The sequence below is a fragment of the Tiliqua scincoides genome, chromosome 1, assembly GCF_035046505.1.
Source record: "Tiliqua scincoides isolate rTilSci1 chromosome 1, rTilSci1.hap2, whole genome shotgun sequence".
In the NCBI taxonomy this organism is placed as follows: Eukaryota; Metazoa; Chordata; class Lepidosauria; order Squamata; family Scincidae; genus Tiliqua; species Tiliqua scincoides.
In genome coordinates, this window is record NC_089821.1 from 26,024,493 (window position 1) to 26,051,486 (window position 26,994).

At 43.7% G+C, this 26,994-nt stretch overlaps 1 protein-coding gene across 3 annotated transcripts in view; it reads right to left on the bottom strand.

Annotated features, from left to right (window-relative positions):
* PRDM11 (PR/SET domain 11) overlaps positions 1-26,994 on the bottom strand; it is a 48,753-nt gene that overhangs the window by 12,150 nt on the left and 9,609 nt on the right. For 2 of the 3 annotated variants that reach the window (XM_066610112.1, XM_066610111.1), the window contains exons 2-5: positions 22,749-22,846; positions 20,386-20,489; positions 18,646-18,908; positions 18,276-18,343 (exon numbers count right to left, since the gene is read on the bottom strand). In XM_066610112.1, the coding sequence (XP_066466209.1) occupies positions 18,276-18,343; positions 18,646-18,908; positions 20,386-20,489; positions 22,749-22,843 (530 nt within the window). In that variant the 5' untranslated portion in view covers positions 22,844-22,846. Of the gene's footprint in view, positions 1-5,102; positions 5,843-10,005; positions 10,419-18,275; positions 18,344-18,645; positions 18,909-20,385; positions 20,490-22,748; positions 22,847-26,994 lie in introns of those variants that run through there. The other variant, XM_066610113.1, reaches the window with a different exon arrangement.

Sequence of the window (26,994 nt, forward strand, 5' to 3'; positions counted from 1 at the left end):
AAAGGAAGCCAAGGCCACTGGGGAGTGAGCTCATGGCGGAGCTGAGATTGAAATCAGGGAACTCCCGATTAACGGCCCAGTCTCCTATCTGCCAGGCGTTAAACAGGTTAGAATCCAGCATGGTAAAGTAATGTAGCATAGTTAAATAGAAACAAACACTTTAGAATGACGCGCAAGCTGGCTGTGCTAATTTTGACACATTCGATTTAGTTATCCACAGCTCAGCTGACAATCAATTTATCGTATACATGCACTTTTGTGCTGGTACAAATTCCTTACATATGTCGAGCAAGAAAATGAGATACAGACACCACTAAAGACAGAAACAGCAGAACTAGGTCCCAAACAGGACATTCACAAACTCAGGAAGACATCTAAGCCCTATTGGGTTAACCAAGAACAGAGTAATTTCTAACGTTAATGAAGTCTCCCATGAACCTCATTGTCAGGTCAGAGCAGAGTGCGGCAAGGCATGGATGCTGCTATTTCGGCTAAATATCTCAGGATTCAGGCCCCCACCCCCACACACTCCACTTCAGTTTGCATGCGCTTGCTGAATATGCCTTGGATGGCTGGAAATACCTGGAGTAGGTTTTACTTTTCTGGATGTTGGGACTTTCTGCATTTTTAGAAAACATTTAGCATTGATTGTAAACAATGAGTTACAAGGGAGCCCCCATCTCAGCAGATTCCATATCTGCGGTTTCTCTTAACCGCAGATGCGGGAGGACCCCTGCACCCTTTGGAGACGAAGGGAGTCTTCTGAGCTCTGCAAAGTAATGCATATCTGCCCAGAGGGCCTCATAATTGCCGTTTAGGCAATAAATAAATAAAGTCACTTCCAGTTTTATGAAAACTTTTTTTTGCCTAAATGGCCAATCTGAGGCCTGCAGAGGACACACGTGGACACGCGCAGCCTCTGTGGGGTTCAGAAGACTCTCCAGAGGGTGGGAAGCAACCCCAGTATCCACAAATTCAGGTTTCTGTAGGGTGTTCCAAAACAGAACCCTTGCGGATTCTGGGGCATGCCTGTATTCCATATATACCTACATCAGAATGAATAGTGGCCAGTACTTTATCTGTTCAGAAGAGATGGTAATTTTGCTTGTCTATGCATTGGGCAAGTATGTGTGTGTAATTTACTGAACAAGCTATGCATAAAAGTAAAGAAAGATTCAGAAGGGACTTCTGACACAACATAAGAGGGTATGAGACTCATCAGCAAGTGGAAACGCATTTTCACTTAGCTCTCCCAAGCCTCCTGATCTCCTCCCCCCCCAAAAAAAATCAGGATGCAGAACAAGCCTTTTTCTCATGGCTGCATCAGTGAGGGAAAGGATAAGACAGCTGTTAATCATCCAAATATTTTTATCCCCTATTTCCTAAAATTTGTTCAAGTTCTCTTACAATAAAAACACACAGTAAAAGAATCAATAAGGAACAAGGACTGCTTACTGGCCAGCAGGAGTATACCATTTTGTTTGGTTTTGACAGCAATCATTTACAAATTCTACCTTTTTCTTCCTCAAAATTATTTTCTCAGAAACCATCAAATCATAAACCTCACCTGATGAACCCAAGGAGGAACCTACTGATCCATACACCTACAGAAGCAAAAGGTGTATGATAAATTACTGCAGCCAACAAGAACTTCTGGAGAAAGCAGTGTGCTAATGAGAATCGAGGTCGGGGCATCCAACTGGTTCCATATAGTGGGCCAAATAGCATTCATGGTGCCTGCTGAGGGCAGGAAGTGACATCATTAAGCAGGAAGTGATGTCATTAAGCAGCTGATGACATTCACGGTGTCTGCTGAGGGATGGAAGTGACGTCATTAAGCAGATGATGGCCAGAAATAAGCACTTTGTTCTCACATCGAAACTCATTAGCTGCAAATGACAGAAGAGAAAATGTGCAAAACTTTATTGTATCTTGAAAATATGATCAAGCAAAATTGTTATGTGGGCTGCTCTTTCAGCAGCACCACTTCTGCTGATGTATCATTTCACAGCCCAGCAACTGAGAGGAGCTCTGCAAACTGAAACCACAGCTGAAGTGGTGCTGCTGAAAGAGTTGCCCACATGACAATTGGGCTCTTCCAGCAGCTCGGCAGCATCTCTCTTAGTCTGCCCCTTCATCCATAGCGTCCCTTGCCTTCTGAGGAGTCCTCCTGTCTCTCTCTCTCAGAGCCTCAGCAGATGTGGCGCTGCTGAAAGAGTGGCTCTGGAAGAGCTCAGTTATAACAGGGACCAGACAGAGCTTCCGGGGGCCACATCCAGCCCACAGGCCTTACGTTTGGTCTAGGCCAACCACAAGAACAAACAATTGCAGTTCAAATCTTTCAGTCGTACCACCTTTTCTAGATAGGAAGGATGCATAAAACTGGCTTGCTGAGGCAGACTACCAGAGCAGTCAGGAGAAATTGCAACTTCAAGAAACCTAGGAAAACAGATCTGACCATTGTGTCCTGCTACGTGAATGCTACTTGGAAGTATCGTGGACCATGGAGATATATGAAAGTTGCCATTGCTAGGCGATACGGAACGAAATCTCACAAGCACAACTTCAAACACTCACAGGAAGGGGAAGACAATGACACAACAAAGAGTTTGAGTTCTATATACATTGTATATATATTTATTAACAAAATAGTCAAATATAATTTTGCATTGTATACAAGAAATAAAGTATATGTTTAAGCACAGTGTTATGATCAACAGGGGCATGTAAAATATGCCACGTTTAAGGAATCACGTACAAGGAAGCATACCTTGTGAGAGAATACAGAGAAAGCACTGGAAGCTGAACATTCATTCTTTGCTGCCAACTCTCCACCTCAAAAATAAAACACGAGATATACCTTCATATGTGCATATAAATTGCATGTGTTTCACTATACCAAGGTCCCACATTGTTCAAGTTTAGATTTCAGCTTCTTCTCCTGCTCTAAAGGAAAACCACTCAGATCCTCCATCTGGATGTTGCAAAAACATTGGAGAGCACTTATCCTCATTTGGAAAACCCAGAGAAATCAAGCCTCGAGATCTATCAGGAAAGGTGAGCGGTACTTGACAATTTTAGTTGCTTGATTTGCAGGGCTCAGACTTCAATACAGTGGCATATCTCAGGAAATTGGTGTCCATGGCAAGCACTGAAATTTCATTCCTGTCCAAAGGGAAGAAAAAAGCATGGGGTGGGAAGTCAGCCCTGTTGAGATTTTCTTGGGTGAGGTCAGCTTCTGATTATTATTTAGATATGGATCTATATGTCAGTACCCTGGGCAATATTGCAAAAACAGATTACCTTTCCCACTAGTGTTGTGCATTTGCAACGCCTCTGTTTCAGGTATATGGAAACATCTTGAATTTTTTCGGCACACATTTACCTCTTTTTGGAGGTCTCCTGAAACTGGTGCACTGGCTGTGGTGCAGAAATGCACCAACAATATGGGTAAGTCTGTGCCTAGCATCCCCCTTCAAGTGGCACCCAGGGCAGGTGTTCGCACTTGCCACATGCTACTGCCTCAGAAGAAATTCTCCAAGGCTGATTTTGTAGTTGCAACAACATTGCTGCACAGGAAAACTTTCAAATAAGAAAGCTGAGCAACCTTAGCTACCCTAATGGCCTGCAAACACACACAAGACACTTGATTATCAGGAGTTAGTGATAAATGCCACTCTCATTTATTTATCGTATATAGCACCAGAAAAACGTACAGGGTACTTTACAGAGTTAACATAAGCAAGATAGCGGTTTCTGCCCTAGGGAGCTTACAATCTGAATTGCTTTGCATGGAGCAAGATCCAGTGACTTGACTAGAGTTTCACAAGTTTATCTTATCATGCTTGCTACAGAAGGGGTCTTAGCAAATGTAGTTTCACTGTTGCAGTGCCTTTAGGGGAGTATCTGTTGCAACTAACTGTTTAATGCAGCGCTAGACATCAAGCATGGAAACAGGTGCAAGCATGAAAGAGGTGCGGTGCACATGCAGTTTAACTACATGCGCTACAAGCAGAAGTGATGGTAATATTGAAACATCTTAGCCAAGCCATAGCTAACCCTTAACAGACCTAGTGAAGCTACAATTTTGACCTAGTAAAGGTGTCATGTCCTATAAATCAAGCAATATGTTTATGTTTTCATTTGCCCTTCACCATCTTAAGGAGTACATTGGCACATAAAAACACACACTAGCAAATCTTTGACAGACAACACGATGGTTGGATGGCAGCATCTTATCTGTTTGTAGCCCCTTGCATAAATAAAACAATTCTGCTGAAGCAAGAGGATTATACTGGTGTTTCAGCTGGCATTTGTGCATGCTCCAATTATTTGTTTCTGCAAAATCCACTTTTTCCCTTCCAAGGTCATGCAAGCTCATTAAAAAAAAAAATGCTTGCAGACAAGCATGTCCACTAGCCATATTCTCAAGTATCGCAAACATAGAAATACAACAACTAAAGCCAGGAGGAGACTGTTCAACGGAACCCTTTCCCAGAACTTGCCACTTGCATGGTAAGTGCAACTGATCTCAGGGCAACTTCCAAGTAACTGCATTTCTGAAGCTCACTTTGACATGCTGCAATATAAACAACGGACTACCACACCATTGCCTCTGTAGGGGCTCTGTGGTTAACACCTGGGGTTTTCCACTTGAGTTTCAGAGAAAACAAAGTAGGTTAGGAAATGAAGTCTGTTGGTGGTTGTTTGCAAACTTGGGAAGTGAACATTTCACCCTTTAGTTTAGAAAGCGTTCTTCCTGTATCACTGTATTGCCCTTTGCCAATGTTCACCCATCTTAACATCCAAAACCAAAGCCTTAATACCCTGTAACTAAAACTGAGAGAATAGGCAGTTTGTGTGAGCTTTTTTCATTTGTGACAGTGCTTCAGTTCTCTGAGATCCTCATCTACACAGTGCCCTATGCAGAACAGTGGGGGGGGGGGGAAGAAGGGGGAATATTTACACGAATTGTTTTAATTGCATAAATAACATTTCCTGAGCAGAAAAGGTCAAGGACACAGATTTAAATGCACCTTGACTTCAGAGGGCAGGCTCTAATAATTCAAATACTTTTATTTAGGTTCCACAGCTTCCAATGCATGTTGGATGCTAGGCTTCCAATACACAGATAAATGACTGCTACTGAGCTGCCATAATTAATATTACTAAAAGGGAAATCCCACAGTCTCACCCAGTAATCATGTTGAGGAATATGTGCCAATTTCTTGGCATCAGCTGCTCTTTTCTGTTTCACACAAAGGAAGCTAAAAGTGATACTTCCTCTTCCGTGACCTGGTAGCCAGAGCAAGAGGAGTCTGTTTAGGATGACTTTGGTTAATCTCTGCCTTAGGTTCAAAGGGTGCCTTTGATGAGGTTGTCTGCAGGTTAATCCCTTGGCCAGCATTACAGACCTGACTCTTATTCAAAGACTGGAGCTCATCCTTGATTTTGGTCAGTGTCTGGCACATCTGGTTGACTTGTCCAGACAGGTCAGACATCCTCTGGCTAATTGTGTGCATGTTACTTGCCATGTCTCTGTGGATCGTCACCAGCTCCTGACAGAACTGCCTGAATAGTTCCGTCTGCTGGGTGTGGGAGTCCAAAAGCTGATGGTCAAAGCCAGAGCCTGGTGGGTTTCGGGCATGCAGCCGAGGGGGCCTGCAGGAGGACTGGGAACACAGGTTTGGGTGTTTCACTTCCCGACTTTGGCTAATAATATCTGAGTAAGTTGAAGACTGAACAAAAGATGGCATGGATAGCTGGTCATCTTCTGTATCCCTTTGTAGCGACGAAAAGTGATGTTTTTGCGAAGAGCTGGGCACCTCCTCACCTTCATCAGCTTGAAACAGAAAATAAAAGACCAGATTAATTGCAGGAAAAAAAGTTTTTTATTTTTATTTTTTAAAAAAACAACCTCTACTTGAAGAAATCCAGGAAAAGCCAATCTTGCCTGGAATTTGGATAGACAGCTTTTCAAGAATGTCTATAAGATTCCTTTAAACATACTGTAACGTCCATTTAAGAAATAGAGGAGACCAGCTAACCACAAGAGAGCAAACCTCCTCAGCAGAGAAAATTACATAGACCTGGGCACCCAGTGTAACTGGATCACATTATTAAAAGCAAGGACACAAAAACAGTGTGCTTGAAGGCAGTGTTCTACTAATTTACAAGAACTCTAGAGATGTGCCCACTGCATGCTTTATATCCAAATGCTATAATGGACTGGTGAATATTAATTAAAACTACTCTTTTTCTGGGTGGTTGACTCCAGTAAGTATTCCAAGTAAAACAGTCAACAGCAAACTCTATGTAGAACTTCTCTCTTCTCTGGTGCCTCTCTTTCTGGGCCAGGCTGAAGTACTGGAATATTCTAAGTGCAACCAGCCTCCTCTGATATGCTGTATACAGAGTAAGTACCTAGCAATGAGGAATGAAAAGCGGGTTCCCAGACTCTCCACTGGTAAGTGCAAGTGTGCCTATATTCATCTAAAAGAGGAATCTAGAGCATTTTTTGCACCTTCTCTAGAAATGGCTAGGCCTATGCTGGCTCCCAGATGCTGGAGCCAGGCCCTGACCTGGTAAGTTTGTGCTGGCCCAAGCAGGCTAGTGCAGGGTGGGAGTGGTGATAAGAGGGTGGACTAGGAGGTGGATTGGGCCTGGGGGGAGGGCGGGATTGGCCAAAACTGGGCAGTCCGAATCCTAATCCCCATCCCTGGCTAATAAGCCTTACATGGGCTGCTCGGACTTGCACCTGCACAATTGCTGGTGTAGATCCAAGTAGCCCCATAGGGCTAGCTAGGACATTGCTTAGGGGTAAGAGGAAAAATATCCCCTCCAGCTGCCCTCTGTCTTGCACTGGATATGGCACAGGCTATTCAGTCTGGCTGTTACAGCACAAGTTAGCATTGGGCTGCTCATGACAGATCTGTTATTTGATAATTATTTCTGCCCATCATTGCTATAATGGTACTGGAGCTATTTGTTGAGTTTGCACTGCACAGTTTGCTTAGTCTCACTAAATTATATGACTGAGTACTGTGATTCTGAAGTCACAAGGCATCAGGCTAAGAGGCCAAGGCTGGGATATAAAATATAAACCAAAATAATGGACATGAGAGCCTCTTAAGGGTACACAAAAATGCATCTCTTACATTTTCAAACCCCAAGTTGACCAAACATCAGGCTGAATGCAAGCAGATCTGGTTGTGGGGAACTGCTTTCTCTCTCTCTCTCTGAGAATAACTGCACCTTTAAACAGCATTTCTATGGAACCTGAGAGCGCAAGGCAAGTCAGAGCTCATAGCCCAGCATATGCCTTATATATGGGGTTGCCTTTAATGGCTGCCTGAAAACTGGTTTAAAATACAGTGGCAAGATTGATAACTGGTTCTGGGCCAGTGAATCATACTTAAGCTTTGAATCAAGAACCCTGGCACTACTTCATGTCTGAGCACAATTGGCTTGAATGTTTACAGCCCTGAACAGCTTGAAACCAGGGTCTCTTAACCCATATCTGCCCACAAGCCCTACAGGCAGCACATACATGTTGCGTGTGTACACCCACGGGCACAGATATGACCACCTTCTCCCACATGAATCTGCCCAAGTTTCAAGTTCAATTTCAGATAACTTCCTCCAAGCTCCCATGCCATTTAAAGTGAGGCTGATGGTGAAGGAGGACAGGACATTTTGGTGGTGGTGTCTCCCCTTTGGAATACCTACCTGGGGGAGGAAGGAGGCTAGCACAGAGCTAAGAACATAAGAACACAATTATTGCTTGCTTTCTTATCAGCATCAGGTGAAAACTATTTTTTTTAAACAACCAGCCTTTTATATCTTTAAGCCCTAATTGGGTTAAACAGTAGTTTTATTGGTTTTGGCGTGGTGTCATTGTCTATTGTACGTAGTTTTAAAGACACAATATGCTTGTATTTTATGTATAAAAACAATTTTTAAAAAATAGGCTGCTTTGGAAGCCTTGCTGGTCAAAACGTGGAGTATTAAGTGCTCCAAATAAATAAATACTTCTCCAGCAGAGTCCTACATAAAGGACCACATTAGCAAGGCTGGGGAAAACCCCTGCTAGAGATCTTGGAGAACTACTTCCTACTGGAGTAGACAAGTACTGAAGTCAGGTGGACTGTTGGCCCAACTCAACATTAGTGTGTTTTAAATGACACTACAAGTCAAGGGGGGAGGGAAGGAAGGAGCCTCAAGACCAATCTGGCCATACTCACAATTCTACTTTGCCAAACACACTGCAGCTCCTCTTTCCAAGGCAAGCATGCTGGAACCCTAGAAATGCATGCCTTTCTTTACTACCAAGCCTGATCCAGAGGAGCACATTCAGCACCAGTACAGAATAATTAAAGGGCAAAGAGAAGCTTGAACATACTTCAGTGGAATGGTCAAGTTGCCTAGCAGTCCAATCTACATTTAACACAAGATGATGGTGATGGCCTTTTAATCATTTTCTAATGCCATCCTGCCTGTATCACCAACTATGGCTATAAAACTCTAAGCTGAACCACTGCCCAATGTAATATAGTAAAGCAGAGGGGAAATGGAAGAGAATAAATGGTCAGAGTTTATGGAAGTTTCCCAAGCTTTGGCCCACCATAACAAAAAGAAAATGCAGACCACTGCTATGGACAGAATACCATATGCACAGAGTCAATTGCTTGCTTCTTCAGAAGCAATGCAAAATAGTTATCATACATGTGTGATAGTTCCTTAATATCACAAGGAATGGATAAGGAGCTTTGAGTTGCCAGCAAAAAAACAAATATTAATTTTGAAGAGGCAAGAGCTGGGCGTTATAAATACTACTTGAACTGGATACATGCAAGGTCAAATACTGTCCCTAGTTTCCGAAATCCAGTAGAGGTAGAGATCCACAAGTTTGCCAAAACACTTTGCTCATCGAGACCCTTTCCGTTCCCCCTGCCCCAGTGGTGAGGCACAGACCGGGTTTTGATGTTATTACATCATATTCAAGAGCCAGGATGCATGAGTGTCTTCCTAACTCCTTAGCTGGGAATACAGATAGGGGTCTGCCTATGTTGTGGTCATCCACTGTGGGCCCAATCCTATCCAACTTTCCAGCACTGAGGCAGCCATGCCAATGGGACGTGTGCTGCATCCTGTAATGGAGAGGGAGTCACAGAGACTTCCTCAAGGTAAGAGAACATTGGTTTCCTTACCTTGGAGCTGCACTGCGGCTGCATAATTGCTGGAAAGTTGGATAAGATTGGACTTTGAGATACTCAGAGAGCAGCAATACATTTAACTCCTTTCAGATTGTCTCCGAGGCTTGGTGCACCATCCAGAAGCCTCCTCCTCCTCCAGGCTCAGAAAAGGCTCAGGGATTTTTCTTTGATGTTGAGCTCTTCAGTGTAAAATTTGCTTGCTGCCGACCAGCTTGTGAATATATTTGTGTACAGTTGTGAAAAGGGGCAATAAAAGGTCATGGAAATTTAGGGTAACACCACCCCATAATGGAAAATTCACATGGTGCACAGGGATGGGTAATGTTGCACTCATTCACTTATCCTCAATGTAAAGAGTTTCTACATTTATGAATCTGTGAACCATCTCCAAGTTATCCACGCACTGGATTAACTGATTCTAGGTACTTGACTTAAATGTCTGGTTCTCTCTCTCTTTCTCTCTGCATGGGTTTGTGCTATAAGTGCAAGATCTCTGTGTGGCCTTTGCCATTCCACAGACTTGGAACAGTGATACAATACCTACCTTTTCTGCTAATTTAACCAAAATAACATAACCTATACCAACTCTCTCCATGTACGACTCCACACAATCTACTCATGAACTAAGGTTGAAAAGGGCATCAGGTTGGGAAGAACCCAAGCAAAACAGGTAACGCTAATTAGAAGGCGGGACTTCCCTAGCTGGGCAGCATGACCTTTTACACAACACACTTCTTGATCAGATGGGATCTGTACAGCAGGGGGACAGAGGAGGAGAGGCAATACTTACAGCTGGTCGATGGGCTGTCAACCACGTCCAGATCCGCTCTCCGGAAGCCGTGCATCTGGTGTGACGAATGCAGCGTCGACTCGATGGCTCTCTCGTGGGCGGTCAGGACAATGGCCGAGGGCCTCCCCGTGCTGCCGGGACTGGAGAGGGACCTCTGCATGAACGCCAGTTTGTCTTTGGTCCTTCTCTTCATGTCGTCCCATCTGTGCTTAATATCTTTCACAGACCTGGGCACCTGGCTCACCGATGTAATTTTTCTGGCTATCCCTGCCCAGATCTTGTCCCTGTCTGCATGGGATAGACGTATTGTCTCCCGTCCAAACAGCCTGACTTCGTTCCGGGTCACTTCAGTGACCAGAATGTCCAGCTCCTCCTTGGAGAATTTGGGCTTCCTCTTTCGTTCTGTCATGTTCCTTGGGTTCCACACCCCACAAAGCACAAATGGGTAAAAGGAAATCAATGTGAAGCACCCACACTACTACAAGCAAGAAACAGGCCAGCTATGCATTCATCTCCAGCTTGGTGAGGTTCTTCTCCCCCATTCACACAACAGTTCCTGAAGTTTTCACTAAACAAAAGAACTGGCAGATATCTGCTTCTAAAATAGCATCCATCAAGGCAGGTGGAACACACAAGTGCTATTTGTAGCAGATATAAGCTTTACACATATCTGTGTATACATAGACTGTATATATCTGTGTACCTATACACTTATATTTGCAGGTATTTGGAGCCCCTTATACCATGTTGAGGGATTTAACCATCTGCAAAAATCTTGTTTGCAGATATTTGATATAAAAAAATATTTTAGGGATATATCGCTTTAAGAATTCGTTTGTTTAAAAAAAATTGACCATTGAACATTCAATTCAGTTGTGATTCCAGGTATTTTATGAGTTAAATCTGACTATGAAAAACTGTTGAAAAAGTTAATTTCCTCTGTTTTTTTACATTTCAGACGTTAGCAGGATTAAGACATTGTTCTTCCCAAGTAAGTTGTTTTTTTCTTTGTACTGTAGATGAAAAAAGAATATCATCTTTTTCAAAGAGTTTACTCAAAACCCACCCAACAGCATAAGTGAACATTAATTAAAATAGGTAAAAAAGCGATTGAGAAAAAAAAAAAAAGAGTATGGGATGTGGAGAATCACTATTTATTTCAAAACCTTGTGCATTGCTTGCATGAGGAGGAGGATAAAAGACAGTTTTGTGAAAACATTTCCTTTTATAGTGTGGGAAAAATAATCATTTAGCTGCCTTGAGCACTTCCCAACGGGAAGAGAAAGGCAGGATATAAATAAATAAATTTGTAAAGCGTATTTGTAAGCATATTCAGACATCTACGTTACTTCACAAGAGGTTTGCAAATGAGTCTTTATAGGCTAAATGCCCATAACTTCCACCCATTGTCAACTATTTCAGGGTCATAACAACAGCCCCGTTAGATCAGGCCATAGGCCCATCTAGTCCAGCTTCCTGTATCTCACAGTAGCCCACCAAATGCCCCAGGGAGCACACCAGATAACAAGAGACCTGCATCCTGGTGCCCTCCCTTGCATCTGACAAAACCCATTTCTAAAATCAGGAGGTTGCACATACACATCATGTCTTATAACCCGTAATGGATTTTTCCATTTTGCCCTGGACAGATTTAGGATATACAAATTGATTCCTATTTAATCATGGATTTTTATTTGTGGATCTGAATCCTGCAGAGGCAACTAGAGCTCTGCTCCTGTCGCTTCTGAAGGGCTTTCAGAAGCCCACATAGGCCATACACATCCGCCTGCAGCCTCTATAGGCTTCAGAATGCCTTCAGTAGGCAAAGAAGCCGGTTTTCCAACAAAAACTGGAAGTGACACTTTTATGCTTTTGAAAGGTACTCTGAGGGCTGGGGAAGCCCCTTTTAAAAGGCACAAAAATCTGATTTTTGTCAGAAAACCAGAAATAGCTTTTTTTGCCTACTAAAGGCATTCTGAAGCCAGCAGAGGCCATAGGTGGACATGTTCAGCCTCTGGGGGCTTCAGAAAGTCCTCTGGAGGCGAAGGGATTAAAGGGGCAGAAACTGTTAGTTATCTGCTGGAGGTCCGAGAATGGATACCTCACACATACCAAGACGCCACCTCTTGTCATAGTAAGGTACATTCAGATCTTTTTTTCTCCTTAGGAGGAACTGACACTTCCCACCACATGTGTGCATGAAAAGCCCATAGCAAAGACCCTCAACAATTCTCATATGTTGAAGAACACTGAGGTGTGCCTACAGTATCATGTGAAGTAGCCCTAGAGTAGAACACTTCCAAATGAAAAGGAATATTTCCTCCAAATGGCCAAGGAAGCTTACATAGGACCATGTGAAATGGTCATATGATCACTACTTTGCCTGGGGGGGAATGCTTGAGTATTTCTGTTACTTGGTCTAAAGACTAACTTTTCAGTATTCTGTTGAACCTAATTTCAGCTATTACAGTGATGGTGAACCTTTTAGAGACCGAGTGCCCAAACTGCAACCCAAAACCCACTTATTTATCGCAAAGTGCCAACACGGCAATTTAGCCTGAATACTGAGGTTTTAGTTTAGAAAAAACAACTCGTACATTGACATCTTTTACCTACTATTACTTGTAACCCGTAATGAACTTTTCCTCTAGAAATTTGTCCAATCCCTTCTTAAAGGCATCTAGGCAAGTTGTCATCACTGCTCCCTGTGGCAAAGAGTTGCACAGAGTAATTACAAGCTGGGTAAAGAAATATTGGCAGGGAAGGGGTGGCTGCAAGACCTTGCCACTGCTCATTTTCACACACAAGAAATTTTTTTTTTTTTTTTTAAAAAGCCCCATCCACAGAAGTGGGCTCCAATGGTGCAATCCTTCTGCACTCTTTCCTGGGAGTAAGCCTCATTGACTCTAATGGGGCTTACTTCTGAGTAGACACGCACAGGTGGGCTCCAAGGCTGCGATCCCAGCCACTCTTTCCTGGGAGTAAGCCTCATCCACTGTAATGGGGCTTACCTCTGAGTAGACACACAGGACTTGTCTCTGGCTACGCCGCTCACCCCCAGCTGCACCTGTGCTGTGGGGGAAAAGCCTCTCCTGGTGCTGAGTAGGGAGCTGCTCACAGAAAGGCCCTGCAATGGCAGAGGAGGAGGGCGGCTCAGCATTGGCTGGTGGTCAGCCAGTGAAGGGCCCTGAGCCATTCCAAAAGAAAAAGCCAGGAGCCTTCTGGATGTTGATTGGCCGAGTCTGCTGGAGAGTTGGGGAAGGGAAAAAGAGGGACCTTAAGCCTGCAGAGCACGCAAAATTGAAAAGGGAAACAAACTCGGGGCAGGTGGGGTGATGGGAGAGGAGGGCAGTGAGCTTAGGGGGGAGGGAAGCAGCCCGCCCTCCCAACACGCGGAGGCTGGGAAAAAGCCTCCGTTCTCTTTAAAGTGACACGCTGCTTCAGCGCCCCTCTCCAGGCTGCCTGGCTCAGTGCCGTGTGCCCACAGAGAGGGCTCCGAGTGCCCCCTCTGGCATGCATGCCATAGGTTTGCCACTACTGAGCTATAACAATTTGCTTTAAAGAATACCAGACTTGCTCAGGCTGCAATCCTGTGTACACTTACTTGACAGTAAGCCCTGTTGAACAGAGTGGGACTGACTTTTGAGTAAATCTGGATAGGACTGCGCTGTCAGTGAGGTTAATAGTAGGCATGGGTATGTAAAGGTCCAGCCTATTTATACACGGATTTTTTATACATGGATTTGACTCAACACGAATGGCCCCTGCAAGTGAGAAAGAATGTGCTGATCCCTGGAGAAGGGGAAAAATGCATCCCTTTAAAATCAGTTTTAAAAACTGAACAGTCCTTTAACAACAGCCTCCTTAATATGGGGGGGGCAGCAGGCTAACAATCCATCAATCCTTCTCTCTCCTTCGGACCCCTCCCTTCTCCCAGCACTTGAAAGAAACATGATCATTTTGCACTGGTGAAGGGAGGGGCTGAGTGAAGTGCTGATGGATTGTCTTCTTAATGACTCTTATCTTAGAGTCAAAAGGTCAGCAAGGCTATTTTTCAATCACTGGAGCAAAGAAACTTTGTTTTTTAAATTGATTTACTATAGTGTGTTTTTTTTTTTATCCAGTGCTTGGAACGGAACCCATGCGAATAATTAGTCTCAACCTGTACATAAAGAAATAAAATTCTGAACACTTACAAGGAATGTATACTTACAAAGGTATTTGCAAAAAACTTATACATGTTGAGCCTCATTATTCGCATGGGTTCTGTTCCACGCATTCATGGATGGGAAAAAAAAAACAAAACACTATAGTAAATCCATTTAAAAAACAAAGTTTCTTTGCTCCAGTGATTTAAAAACAGCCTTGCTGACCTTTGTGATGTAAGATAAGAGTCATTAAGAAGACAATCCATCAATCAGTCCTCCTTCAAGAGCTTAGAAAGGCGCTTCACTCAGCCCCTCCCTTCACCAACGCAAAGTGATCACCTTTCTTTCGCGTGCTCAGGGGGAAGGGAGGGGTCACCTGGAGTGAGAAGGATTGATGGATTGTCAGCCAGCTGCCCTCTCTCTCTCTCTCTCATTAAGGAGGCTGTTGTTAAAGGACTGTTCAGTTTTTTAAACTGATTTTAAAGGGGTGCATTTTTCCCCTTCTCCAGGGATCAACACATTCTTTCTCATTTGCAGTGGCCATTTGTGTTGAGTCAAATCTGTGTATAAAAAATTCAAGTATAACTAGGCTGGACCTGTAATTGTTCTGTGATTTTTATTCAACATTCAAAGCACCATTAAGCTTCACAAGTCAAATTAACTGTCTGAGCATCACTACCTCAAATCCTAGCAATTCACAGAAAGAGAACAATCTTGCTGTGTACTCCATGCAATCATCAAAGGAGTTGCAATGAATTTCAAGGATTAAAATCTAGTCCACTGCTGCCAATCTTTATTGATTTAGGCCAACACTTCTCTCTCTCAATTCTCCAGTTTATCAATATACTTTTAACTCCCAAGTACCTTTTTGTCTTGTCTGCAAATTGGGTAAGCAGGATTCTATAGAAATCAATTCTATCAGAGAACACATAGTACTGTATAGGTTCTCAACTGCGATGTCCATGATCACTTCATCTTTAGTTATGTAATTTTTTTTAGTTCAAGAGCAAGACATTCATCTAGCAGTAGGTTTCAGGACAGATAGTACTTCAGCATGAAACACATAATTGACTTGTGGCATTTACTGTTATAAGCCACTAGCTCAGAGTTTTTTTAAAGGATTTTCAAAATACATGACAAAGAGGTTATACAGGCAGTAACGTACAGGACCTCCATATACAGAAGGAATAATCTCCTTAATACTCTATCCTGGGACAAGCAACAAGGGTTGGTCATTATCTTCATGAATGTAAATGCCCAGCTGATTTTAAAAACAGACCTGGGAGGACACAGGTATGACACAGTGAGGTGATTATTAATGGCTATACAGGCTGTGTCTTGTTATCCACTGGGGTTCTGTTCTGGAACCCCCAGTGGATTAAAAAAAATCAGTGGATACCAAATCAGTGGAAAAATAGCTTTAAAGACCAGGATTCTTGCTCCTAAAGGTGGACCTCGGTAGTGGTGAGTCAAATCAAACAATAATATAGATGATTTGCTCTTCAGCTGAATGAACTTATCACAGATGGAATGCTACAGACATAAACCAAAACATGATTTATGTATGATTTTTAAAAAAGAACTATAAACATAACTAGTATCTTGCCATTGGCTACCTGACTAAGGTAGCCAGCATACCTCCATGCTTCTCAACCTTATAGCATGACCCTACATGTTCACTCATGTTCAAGTCATGGTAGCTTTAATGGGATTTCCTTCTCAGTAAATATGAAGAGGATTACAGTCTTGGTCACAAGGAGATGCCGTAGACCGTGGTGTGTTTGATTGTGCTGGGGCCAGCCAGCCGCACTCTGTTTACTACGAGTATGCAAACTGATTGATCATAATTTTTCTGTGCCTTAGGATGAGAACTCTTATTACAGCCTTATAGCGGTATGATAAAGTAACAGTAATTTTTGCAAACTATTGGGGAACTGTAGGCTGCAATGAACACAGTTCTGAGATCCCTTGCCTTCCTGTGGAGCAGTATGGGGCTGTTCCTCTGACTCCAAGGTGCCTGGAAGTGATATCATTGATGATGCTGGCATCCTTCAGTCTCGGAAGACTATGGTATTGCGCTCTGAATAGTGGTTCTGGAACAGAGTGTCCTCTCCAGTGTGCGAAGCCTGGGTAGAGTAGATATGGAGGATAGACTGGCTGCATGGGTAACAATCTCCCCTCTCCACATCGCTGAAATGGTCCAGTGGAAAGGCAGAAGCATCACTGATGCTGTGGAGCTACTGAAACAAGAGGCAGCTGGCTGGGGGAGCTGAGCTGACTGGGAGGAGGTGAAGCTGCCAAGGTGGCTGGCCTCAGAAGCAGTAAGGATAGGAATGGAGGGGCAGAGATAAGAAAGACAAGAGATGATGGAGAGAGAGAGAAAGGCCACAGGAGGGAATGGGGGGGGGAGAGACAAGAATGGAGTCTAAGAGAAGGAACCCAGCAGAGAGTTTTGCTGAGTTTCAGAAAAGAGGTACCAATGCTGGAAGAGTAAAGCTAATCAGAAAATGGAGGAGCTGGAGGGGGTTGCTGAAGGAGAGGAAAGGCTGAGACAGAAAAAGGGGAAGAAGACTCAAAGGAATGGCAAAGGGATAAAGGTCAGAATGGCAGAACAAGGGGAAAGTAGCCCAAGCTCTGGTGGTCACAAATCCAGGCCAAAGGCTCTCTACCAGGGGCAAAGGGTCTGGCTCTCAGCTCTAGGCATCTCCAGGCCCATCAACTCCAAAGGGGGTGCCCTGCTGGGCATGGCCATTCCTCCCCGGCAACTTGGCTTCACTTATTAACACTGTGTGCAAACCAGACTGCCATAAACAGCTACAAACAGACTATCGAAGCGTAGTGTGTTCTCTTGGGTGGAGATGGAACCTAATTTGTCTTATCCCACCCACTTTGATGTTGCACTCTTTTTGGGGGAAAGAGGGGTAGAAAGGGTGCCTACAGCTATAAAAATAATAATAATCCAAACAGATAAAACAATTTCTCCCTTGTACTGTTGAACAGGAAAATCAAAACACCGTTCTCGGTATCTTCAAAATGGTTTTGGGTTCTGCTGCTATGGAGCCAACTTAGAAGGAGAGAAGCATATAAATAATGGAATACTCTCTCACTCCAGGCTGAGGGACAAGAAAGCAGCCACATCACACTTCTGACCAATATGGCCCATTTTCCACAAGTGAAGAGATCAAGGAATTCAATAAAATAGGAGTGAGTGTGATTTTGCAAAGTCAGAAAGAGGTAGTAAAAGAACTTTCGGAATGAAAAACGGGAATATTCCCTTGTTTAGCATATATGATTCAATTATCTTTTTTCCAGCTGTACCATTATAACCAGTAACATAGCCAACTAGCAGGACAAATAAACCCAAACAAGAATACTATAGTAGAATTCCCCTTTTAGAAATGCACAGAAAACAACACCTTTTTTAAATCACCTGCCAAGAGCAATAGAATTAAAATGGATAAATTATTTTTAAAACAAAAAGAACACAGTTTTGTTTTGACCACACACACACACACACACACACACACACACACACACACACAGAGGAATTAAAGAACCAGAGAAAGAAAGTATCATCAGTGGTTAAATCAGGGGTGTCAGACAAGGCCAAATGCAGCCCTGGCAATTTATCCAGCCCTAGTTATAATTGGCCTCTCCCAGCTTGATAACTGGGTTCTCTCATATCTTGAAAATCTGAACAAGATTTGCACATTTTCTCTTCTGTCATTTGCACCTAATGAGTTTGTACACGAGAACAAAGTGCTTATTTCTGGCCATCATTCGCTTAACGATGTCACTTTCTGCTTAATGATGTCACTTCCGGCCCTCAGCAAGTACCATGAATGCTAACTTGGGCCCTCCGTATGAAACAAGTTTGACACCAATGCCTTAAATGATAATCTAAATCCTTAACCCTGACCCCTCTCCCCCATGAAACCCTTCAATGCAGAAGTAGAAGGGAAAATGGAAAACTGTCTCTTATAAGAATGTTTTAAAAATGAAAGCCTTCAGGTAGACAGTAATCATTTTCTGAAATGAAGAAGTAATACATATCATTCCTCCTCTGAACCATAAAACCCTTTGAAGGGGAGAGGAACCCATAGAGATAGGAATCAGACTCACCTCATCCAGTTTGATGCAGTCTCATCTGTCCCATCTATAGATTTATAGCGATTGTTCTTATCGACAATCTGAAAAAAAACAATTAAAAAGCACATTAACAGGAAGATTGGCTGTGAACTTTCATTTTCTTAGCAAGAAAGCCATTAGTTTCTTAGCCATTAGTTATTTGATTTTTTTCCTGTAAACCACTTTGTGAACTTTTGTTGAAAAGCAGTAAATACTGTTGTTGTTGTTGTTATTGTTATTAATAATAATGATGATGATGATGATGATGATGATGATGATGATGATGATGATGATGACGACGATGACGACACAAAGCATTAGCTCCACTGGTTGCTTCAAGAGTTACACCACTAGCGATACTCACCAGCCAAGAAAAGAATCCAGCCGACTTATCCTGACTAGAGAGCTTCCCTTCATATGGTCCAAAGATGCGGCCTTTGGGAATAACCTCATTCACACAGCGCACATCCCGCTCCCCATTCGGCTCTTCTACCACCTCCATACCAGGTGGGATAGTCAGTGCAGCTCTGTCAGGGATGCCAATGGGTACTGGAGCATCTGCTACAAACATGGGTGGGCCGTGGTTTGGACATTCATCCACAAAATACTCCTGGCAGGACTCACAGACTGTAGGAGGAGAAGACAGGAATTACTCTGAGGCATTGAATCTGAGACATTAACTAGGATGCAGTGAAGTGCTTTATAGGCTTTGTTTTTTCCACTTCAAAACTTGCCCTTTTGATGAGGAAGAACTTGCCAGACTAGTAAATACGTTCATCAAAAAAAAGTTGTGGAGACTATTTTGTCAGGGTTGACGTGCAGTCTTAAAAGTTATACAACCTTGACCAAAGAGGAAGTTGTGCAATCCCTGATCTAGACTCCCCCAAAACCCGGCACAGTAATTTCAGCTCAACCCTATCATTAATACAGAAAGTCAATTACAGGTGGTGCCTGAACATCTACAGTCCCCTGACCTACGTTGGGCCCCAATCAGGCCTGACCTGAACCCTCCAAATGTCATTGGAGCTGTGTTCCAGTCATGTCTGGAAGGTGTTCTGAGGCCCAGGGAGGCTGCAGGTGGCCTCCGCATGCCTTCTTGAGGACAAAAAAAAAAAAGTTACTTCCAGTTTTCAGAGCAAAAACCAGAAATGATGTTTTCATGCCTTTAAAAGGCATTCTGAGGGCCAGGAGGTGTTCCCAGTAGCTTTTTTTCCCTTTTCTGCCTCTAGGAGGCATTCAGAGGCCGAGGGTGGACATGGTCAAGCTGTGCTCCGGTCGTGTTTGGAGGGTCTGGCATGCCTGACCTACAGGTTTCACGACCCGTGAATTCTGGCATCCACAAGCATTCTGGGAATGGAACCTCCATGGACACTGAGGCACAACATGTAGTTGTTCAAAGGATGAAGGCACACTTCATACAATCATGGAACTGAAAGGAATCGGTTGGGCCTGTGCTGTTCCCTATAATGTTTAGAGTATATCTCTGATTGCATCACTCATACTACATTCAGCAGAAGACATATTTCACCATAATAATAGCGTAATCCCTTCCTAAATGAGCAAGAGGTCCTTTTTCAACTAGTGTTTCTCTTATATTTAGCAGGGGAGAGTAACTGTCCCTCTTCACCCCAGCACTGTGTCTTTCCTTGGGGCTGTTTGCTAGCGTTCTTCTGCATCTTTTTAAATTGTGAGCCCTTTCGGGACAGGAGACTATTCAGTTATTTGATTTTTGCTGTAACTTTGCGGTATATAAATACTGTTAATAATAATAATGTATACCACCAGTCCAAGGATCAAAAGACAGATACTCCAGACTCACAAGGGTATGAAGCAGGAAGGACTGGGATCTAAAGATATGTCAGGCACAGACTATGTCTGTCCATCAATAATCCTGTTCAATTTCCATTCTGCAACCTATGCCCTTTTGTCTTGCTGACGAGACAGCTGGTGGTATGGACCAGCTATGCACTTGCACTCTCAGAGAAGCAGGGGACGACTTAGCCCTGCTGCTAGTCAACTGTTGGCAGTGACAGGGTGGCATCCAAGAAATACAGTAGACAAAATCTGAGTAGAGCAGCATTTTGTCCAGTAATGAAACACTTACACCAGAAGTCCACCTGCTGAAAGCTCTTCGACATGATCAAATCCTGCTTTCCTTTCAGTTTCTTCGGCTCCACATCAACAGACTGGGAGTCACCCTTTCCTGAGCTGAAGAGAAAGCAAGATAACAAAGAGGGGGTGTAAGACTGGAATATCCTGGTAGAACCAGAAAGCAGGTGCAGAAAGAGAGAGAAAAAACATTACCTAAAGAGCAAGACAAGCATTTAAAAAAACAAAAAAAACTTCTGTCAAGTTATATAAGCTTTCTTGGACCATCCAACATCTTGGCAATTATATCTTATCTTTAAGCAGCAGCTGTGGTTCTTCTGGATGATTTCTGAGCTCAAAGCTGCCCATAACTGAACAGACTAGGGCTGCAATCCTATACACACTTTTCTGAGAATGTATCATTGAAAACAGATGCCTAGGATTGTGTTGTAAATCATGTAAAAAGGGTAACTGCTACACCAAGCACAACTCCACCAAAAAGCAGGCTAAGTAACTGTGATCGGTGCCACTGCAATGAGTTTTGTTTGCTCATTTTAGGATGATGTCTGCAATCTATAGAGAATGGCCAGAGGGAGCCTAACACAATGCTGATCATTACTTGGTTAAAAAGATACCTTACTTAACTGTGGTCAGGAAATGAAATAACTGCTCGGCTGACTATCTTCCCAACCCTACCCCATGCTAATTTCTCTCTTTTCACAGATACAAACTCCTTTTATACTCCTCCTTTTCACAGATCCTATTCTATTTCCTATGAACAGATAATCCATGCATCACACTGTAAGACACACACTACAGACTACACACTACCCTAAAAAAACACACTAGCTCTTATTTTTGGGAAAGGTCTTATTTTTTTTAATGTACAACAATCCACAGTCATTCAAGTACAAAAATATCCCCTCAGCACCCAGGAGGATGCCTGCCTGCCTACTCAGAAGTCAGTCCCTTTATAGTTAAAGGGACTTACTACCTGGAAGGTGTGGAGAGCCTCAGAGCCTGGTGGGCAGGGTTGCCTCACTTGCTGCTTCCTGCCTCAGCTCCTCCTCAGCGTCTTCTGCCCAAGGCAGCACAGCAGGTGCTTTCTAGGTGGCGTGCGGGAGTGCAGCATTCCCGGTCATGTTGTCCACCCGTCCCGCCTGAAGACCCCTCCTGCCCCTCCCCGCCCTGGCCCTGATCACAACTAGGTCTTATTTTTGGGATAGGTCTTATATTTCAGCAATTCTCAAAAAAACACTCTAGGTCTTATTTTCGCGGTAGGTCTTATTTTCAGAGAAACACGGTATCTGCAGTGGCAGTATGTGTTGAGTCTAATCTGTGAATAAAAAAAATCAGTGTATAAAAAGACTGGACCTTTACTTCTCTTAACCCAGGGGTGTAACACTCATTTCATTCAGCAGGCCAAATAAGGTTCCTGGCACCTGCTGAGGGCAGGAAGTGACACCATTGAGCAAAAGGTGACGTCATTAAGAAGATGATGGTCAAGAATAAGCACTTTGTTCTCACATAGGAACTCATCAACTGCAAATGACAGAAGAGAAAATGTGCAAATCTTGATAATGTTTTCAAGATATGGGAGAGTGCGGCTACTTTTTCAGCAGAGCTGCTTCTGCTGAGGTGTCACTTTAAAGCTCAGCAGCTGCAAAGTGCTCTGTGGAGTGATGCCTCAGTCAAAGCTGCACTGCAGAAAGGGGAGTTCTGAAACAGCCCTATTATAATAGGGGCCAGATAAAGAGCTTCTGGGGGCTGTATCCAGGCTGTGGGACTCATGTCTGACATCCTTGTCTTAACCCAATGCCAGGGTTTAGTATAAACGGTTTAGAATAAGGGTTTAGAATAAACGGCCTTGATTCTGATTAAGGGAAACACAGCAGGTAGGCATGAAACTTTAGAGCAAAGAGATCGGTGGCAATAAGGCACAAAAAACGATAAGATATTTTTGGAATTTTCATTATTGCAGTTTTAAAAGCTTCAATTTGCACATGCTTTCAAAAATGCCAATGCTGTATAGTTACATATGCATATCATAATGGTACCCAGTGCTTGCGTGAACTTGAGCTGAATTGTAAGGTGGCAGCCCTACGCACCCAAAACCTAGATGAGAGTGAAACCGCGCTTTAACAAACTAGAATATTTTCAGTTTAGCTAGGCGAGGAAAGGAAAGGCAAAATGGGGCTTAGGGCTTGCTCCCAGTCCAGCAGTCAATGGTTTGTTATGTCAGTATTTACTTTCAACATTCTCTGTCAGACAGAAGACGTCCATGAAAGCACACAGGGCTTGTTGACAGGTCAATCAACATGCAAAGGCTCCTTGAAGGTAGAGGCTTGCAATGCATGGGCTTTATGAGAACTCTCTTACCAAAGTTGTCCATATTCCTCTTCGTGGCATGGAGAGCAGGGCTCTGTCTTGATAGTCACCATCTCCCCCAAGCAGTCGTTCCGTTTTTCACTCATGTTCTGCAAGGAATCCAAACATTGGAAACCAACATAAACCTTCCTGGAAATGCAAGTTTGCAGTTCAAAACACCTGTTTCCCAAAGGGCCCTTTAAGAAAACACCCCGATGCTCCAGCCGACAAGACAAACCACAGCTGTTTTTCCACTTGCTATCTGGTAATGAATCAAATACTTCTTTCTGTCAAGAGGCATTATTACTTCCCTCCACGAATCAAATTGTTCAGATGGACAGCCACTGGAGGCCACCCACCAGGGATGCGGCGACTAAACTAGGAACTGATCAGAAACAGACTCGCTACCTATCATTATGCTAAAACATAGTAAGAGGTATCTCCATTTTCCAGATGCTCCTCAGATAATCATAGACTCCCTTTGGTTCCCACCATGCTTGAAATCTGCTGCAAAACAAACCACATGGTCATTCCGTTCTTTGTTCTGAGCACATTGATGGTATTTGAAAATTTCTTGAGACCTGAAAACTCGAGCAACTGCAACCGAGAAGATTTTAAGGTTTTAAAAATCTTAAGATTTTAAAATAAGTCTCTCAGAAGGGTCTACTGGAATGAGCAGCTTGAGTACCTTTTTTATACCAAAGGTATCATCACACCAATTCCGCACACCATTTGGGGACATATGTCATAGCTCAGCACATGGTGTCTCCACTAGAGTGCCAGCCCTAGCCTCTTGCAAGTTCACCTGAAACACAGTCTATGTATGGGTTGCGGCCAAAGTATCGTAAGGACTGCCTGCTTCCAGAAGAACCTACTTACTTTCTCAAGTCTTCCTCAACCCCCACCTAGGCAAACCCGAGCTTTGCATTTTCAGTGGCAGTGCCCCGACTGAGGAATACTTTTCCCAAGGACACAACTGGGAATCTACTCTGTTAATTTTTTTAATGTTAGGACAATTTTATCTTCCCATGCTTTTTATTGAAAGATGTAGCGTCTTTCAGCCTCTTTTTAAAAAAAGAAAATGATGTTTTACTTCTTGACTACTGCTTCTGATGCACACCCATTTTTGCTCTTAGCTGTCTTGGGAAATTTATGCTGAAGATTAGGACAAAAATCACTTAAATAAATAAATGTCAGTTTCTAGGATAGCTATTTTATATTTGGCGTAGAAGAGAAAATGTAACTTAGGGCAGTGGTTCTCAAACTTTTAGCATAGGGACCCATTTTTTAGAATGAGAATCTGTCAAGACCCACCGGAACTGATGTCATGACTGGAAGCGACATCATCAAGCAGGAAATTTTTAACAATCCTGGGCTGCAATCCTACCCACACTTACCCAGTCCCATTAACTATCATTGTTAAAAGCATATACCTAGTAGCCTGTTAAAAGTACAGATCTGTAACATTTCCGCAAATACAGTCACATACCATGGCAGCATCAAGTCTAAAATAAAAGGTGTGCACTCCTTAGCGATGTTCTGGCCAATGCCAGATCGCACATGCGACGGCCAACGCGACGATTACTGCTTGTCATGTGGTTGTTGCGGGGTATACTCCCCAAGTCTCCAAAGGCAAGAGGAGCTCTGCTCCCCTTGCCTCCAGAGGCCAGTCTGAGCTTCCCAGAGGCAGCACGTGTCTGCTCGCTGCCTCTGCCAGGCTCAGACTGCCCCAACTGCGCGAGAGTCATGATTTCCAGTTTCCTCCATGAAATCAGAAGTCACGTCTCTCACGTGATTCTGGCACTCTGAGCTTCGCAAAGGCAGCGAGCAGGCTTGCCTCTGGGAAGCTCAGACAAGCCTCCGGAGGTTAGGGGAGTGGAGCATTACCTCGCCTGCAGAGGCTTCACATTGTGTCAAACCTTGCTTGACAATGGGGGGGGGGGGAAGCTATCCCTATCCCTGTCATTAAGCGACACAGGATTGTATTAAAATATTGAAATGAATGGGGACCCACCCAAAATTGGTTCATGACCCACCTCGTGGGTCCTGACCCACAGTTTGAAAAACACTTACCTAGGGCAAACTGATGCTAGATTTAAAAAAAAAAAAACACAACTTCTTAAGGCACTCAAAAGATTACTCAGAAAGCGTCACATGCATGTTCCTTTCATAGCTGAACAGGTGCTCTCAAAGAGAAAAGAACGGGTATGTAAATCCTCTTAATGGGAAAGTTTTTTTTTTAATCAGGTTTTAAGGCATGTGTTGTTAGTAAAGTGATGCTAGAAGCAGTCTTGACATCATGCTGTTACTTTAAAGATAAAGAATATCTGCAATTTTGCTGGTAGCTTATTGTCTGCATGCAGAAGGCCATGAGTTCGATTGCTGACACCTCCAACCTGGGATGGAAAGACAACTACCTAAAATCCTGGAGAGTGTCAGTCAGCCAAAGGTTGAAGGGCCCATCATGATCAGGCCACATATAAGCCTGCTTCATATGCAGCTTATGTTCTTACACATTAGACCACTAGGAACATGATCCTCCCCTATTCATTTATGTTTTCTTGCAAACCACTAGTATAAACCAATCTCATAGCACAACTGACAGCATTCTGGGTTGGTAAGTACATCTACACGTTTAGAGTTCCTATTAGACTTGCCCCATCATGGTCATTTACAACCTCTCTCATTCTAAATACATACACCCAGCCAAAAAGAGGTCCCCATATGGATTCCTAAATGTTTACAACCTTCTATTCACAGGAAGGGAAACTGAGGCTTGAATTGCTGAAGCAAATTACACTGGAGTATGCACACACACATGAAGACAGAGGAATTCTGAAAATTCTATATCTGACTCCTTTGCTCTCATCTCAGACTAGCTGAAGCAAGGGTTATCAGCCACTTTTTATCACAGACACAGACTTACTAACAGCCCAATCCTGACTTGCGCTGGAACAGGCAAGCCGGTGGGCCTGCAATGTCTCCGGCTTGGCCTGTGGCAAGGGGAAGCTTTTCCCCTTACCCCGGGAAGAGCAGGAGCAGCCCCAATGGGTCTGCTTGCATCTGCAACACCTAAATCGGTGGCACAAACCCGAGCAGCCTAGGACTGCCCCAGGCCGCCCGGGAACGGGGTAGGATCCAGCATAAGTCCTGGATCCTGGCCCTGCCTCTGCCTCCCGCTCTCCACCCACCCCTGGGAAAGCCTGCCGCCCACCCTCCCCCTGCCCTGAAACACCTCCCTCCTGCCTCCTTCCCACCCTCCCCATATCCCCCCCCCCCACCGAGCCTTGACCTGGCCGAGCTCTGCCAACATAAACTCACTGGCTGGGGGCACATCTGTGTACTGGCCTATCTCCCATAGAGTGGCACAAAAGTGCTTTATAGCACTTTTGCAACAGCCTTCAGCTGACCCAAGGAACTTGCGCTGGCCGAAGGGGTGCTTAGGAATACGCCCTAAGAGCTCATATAGACTGGAGAAAGTATCTAATCCTGAGAAAGGCAACAGATTTCTTTACCAGGTATGCATGAATGTCTACCTTTTCTCCTCATTGTCCAAGTGCATTTCCTATGCACTTCCTCTTGCTGAAACTGTGGGCTGGTCTTTGAATCAACTTTTCAAACAAAATATGAGCCATAGACATCAAAACACATGCTACAATATAGGGGTAACCTCTTATAATGGAAAAGATACGGCTTACAGCCAAGATGATAGACACGTCGGGGTGTTTGTAAGTCTGCACAGGGAACATTTAATGAGGCACTGACTTTCTTATTTATGAACCTCAAGGGAAGAGCACTAATCAGAGACAAGTCTTGGGATGAGGTGTGAACTGCTGTTTCCAGTATGTCTGAAATTTATTATGTATAACAGCTAGTTCAGAACCACACTTACAAAAAACACCAGGCGAGTATCAACAAGCAATTTACCTAGCGACAATTCTGTGTCTGGAGATAAAATAAGACAAGATACTTGAGCTGACCAATTCACTCAGGCATCAAGATGGCGGGAAGGAAGAAACCAGAAACCCAAGTTCAGCACATACGGGCTCAGGCAGCGCTATCCTATGCTGTCCCAACACCCAGAGGAACAGCAGTGTTGAAATGGCCGCCACTGTATACAATTGGGCAGGAGACTCCTTGGAGAAAGGGAGCACTTGTTCCCTTAACCAGGGTTACAGTGCTGTGGCCCCAATGGGTCTCCTCAGAGCTGTGCCAATTTAGGAAGCCTGTGTAGGGCTTCCTGGCCAGGGAGAGAGCA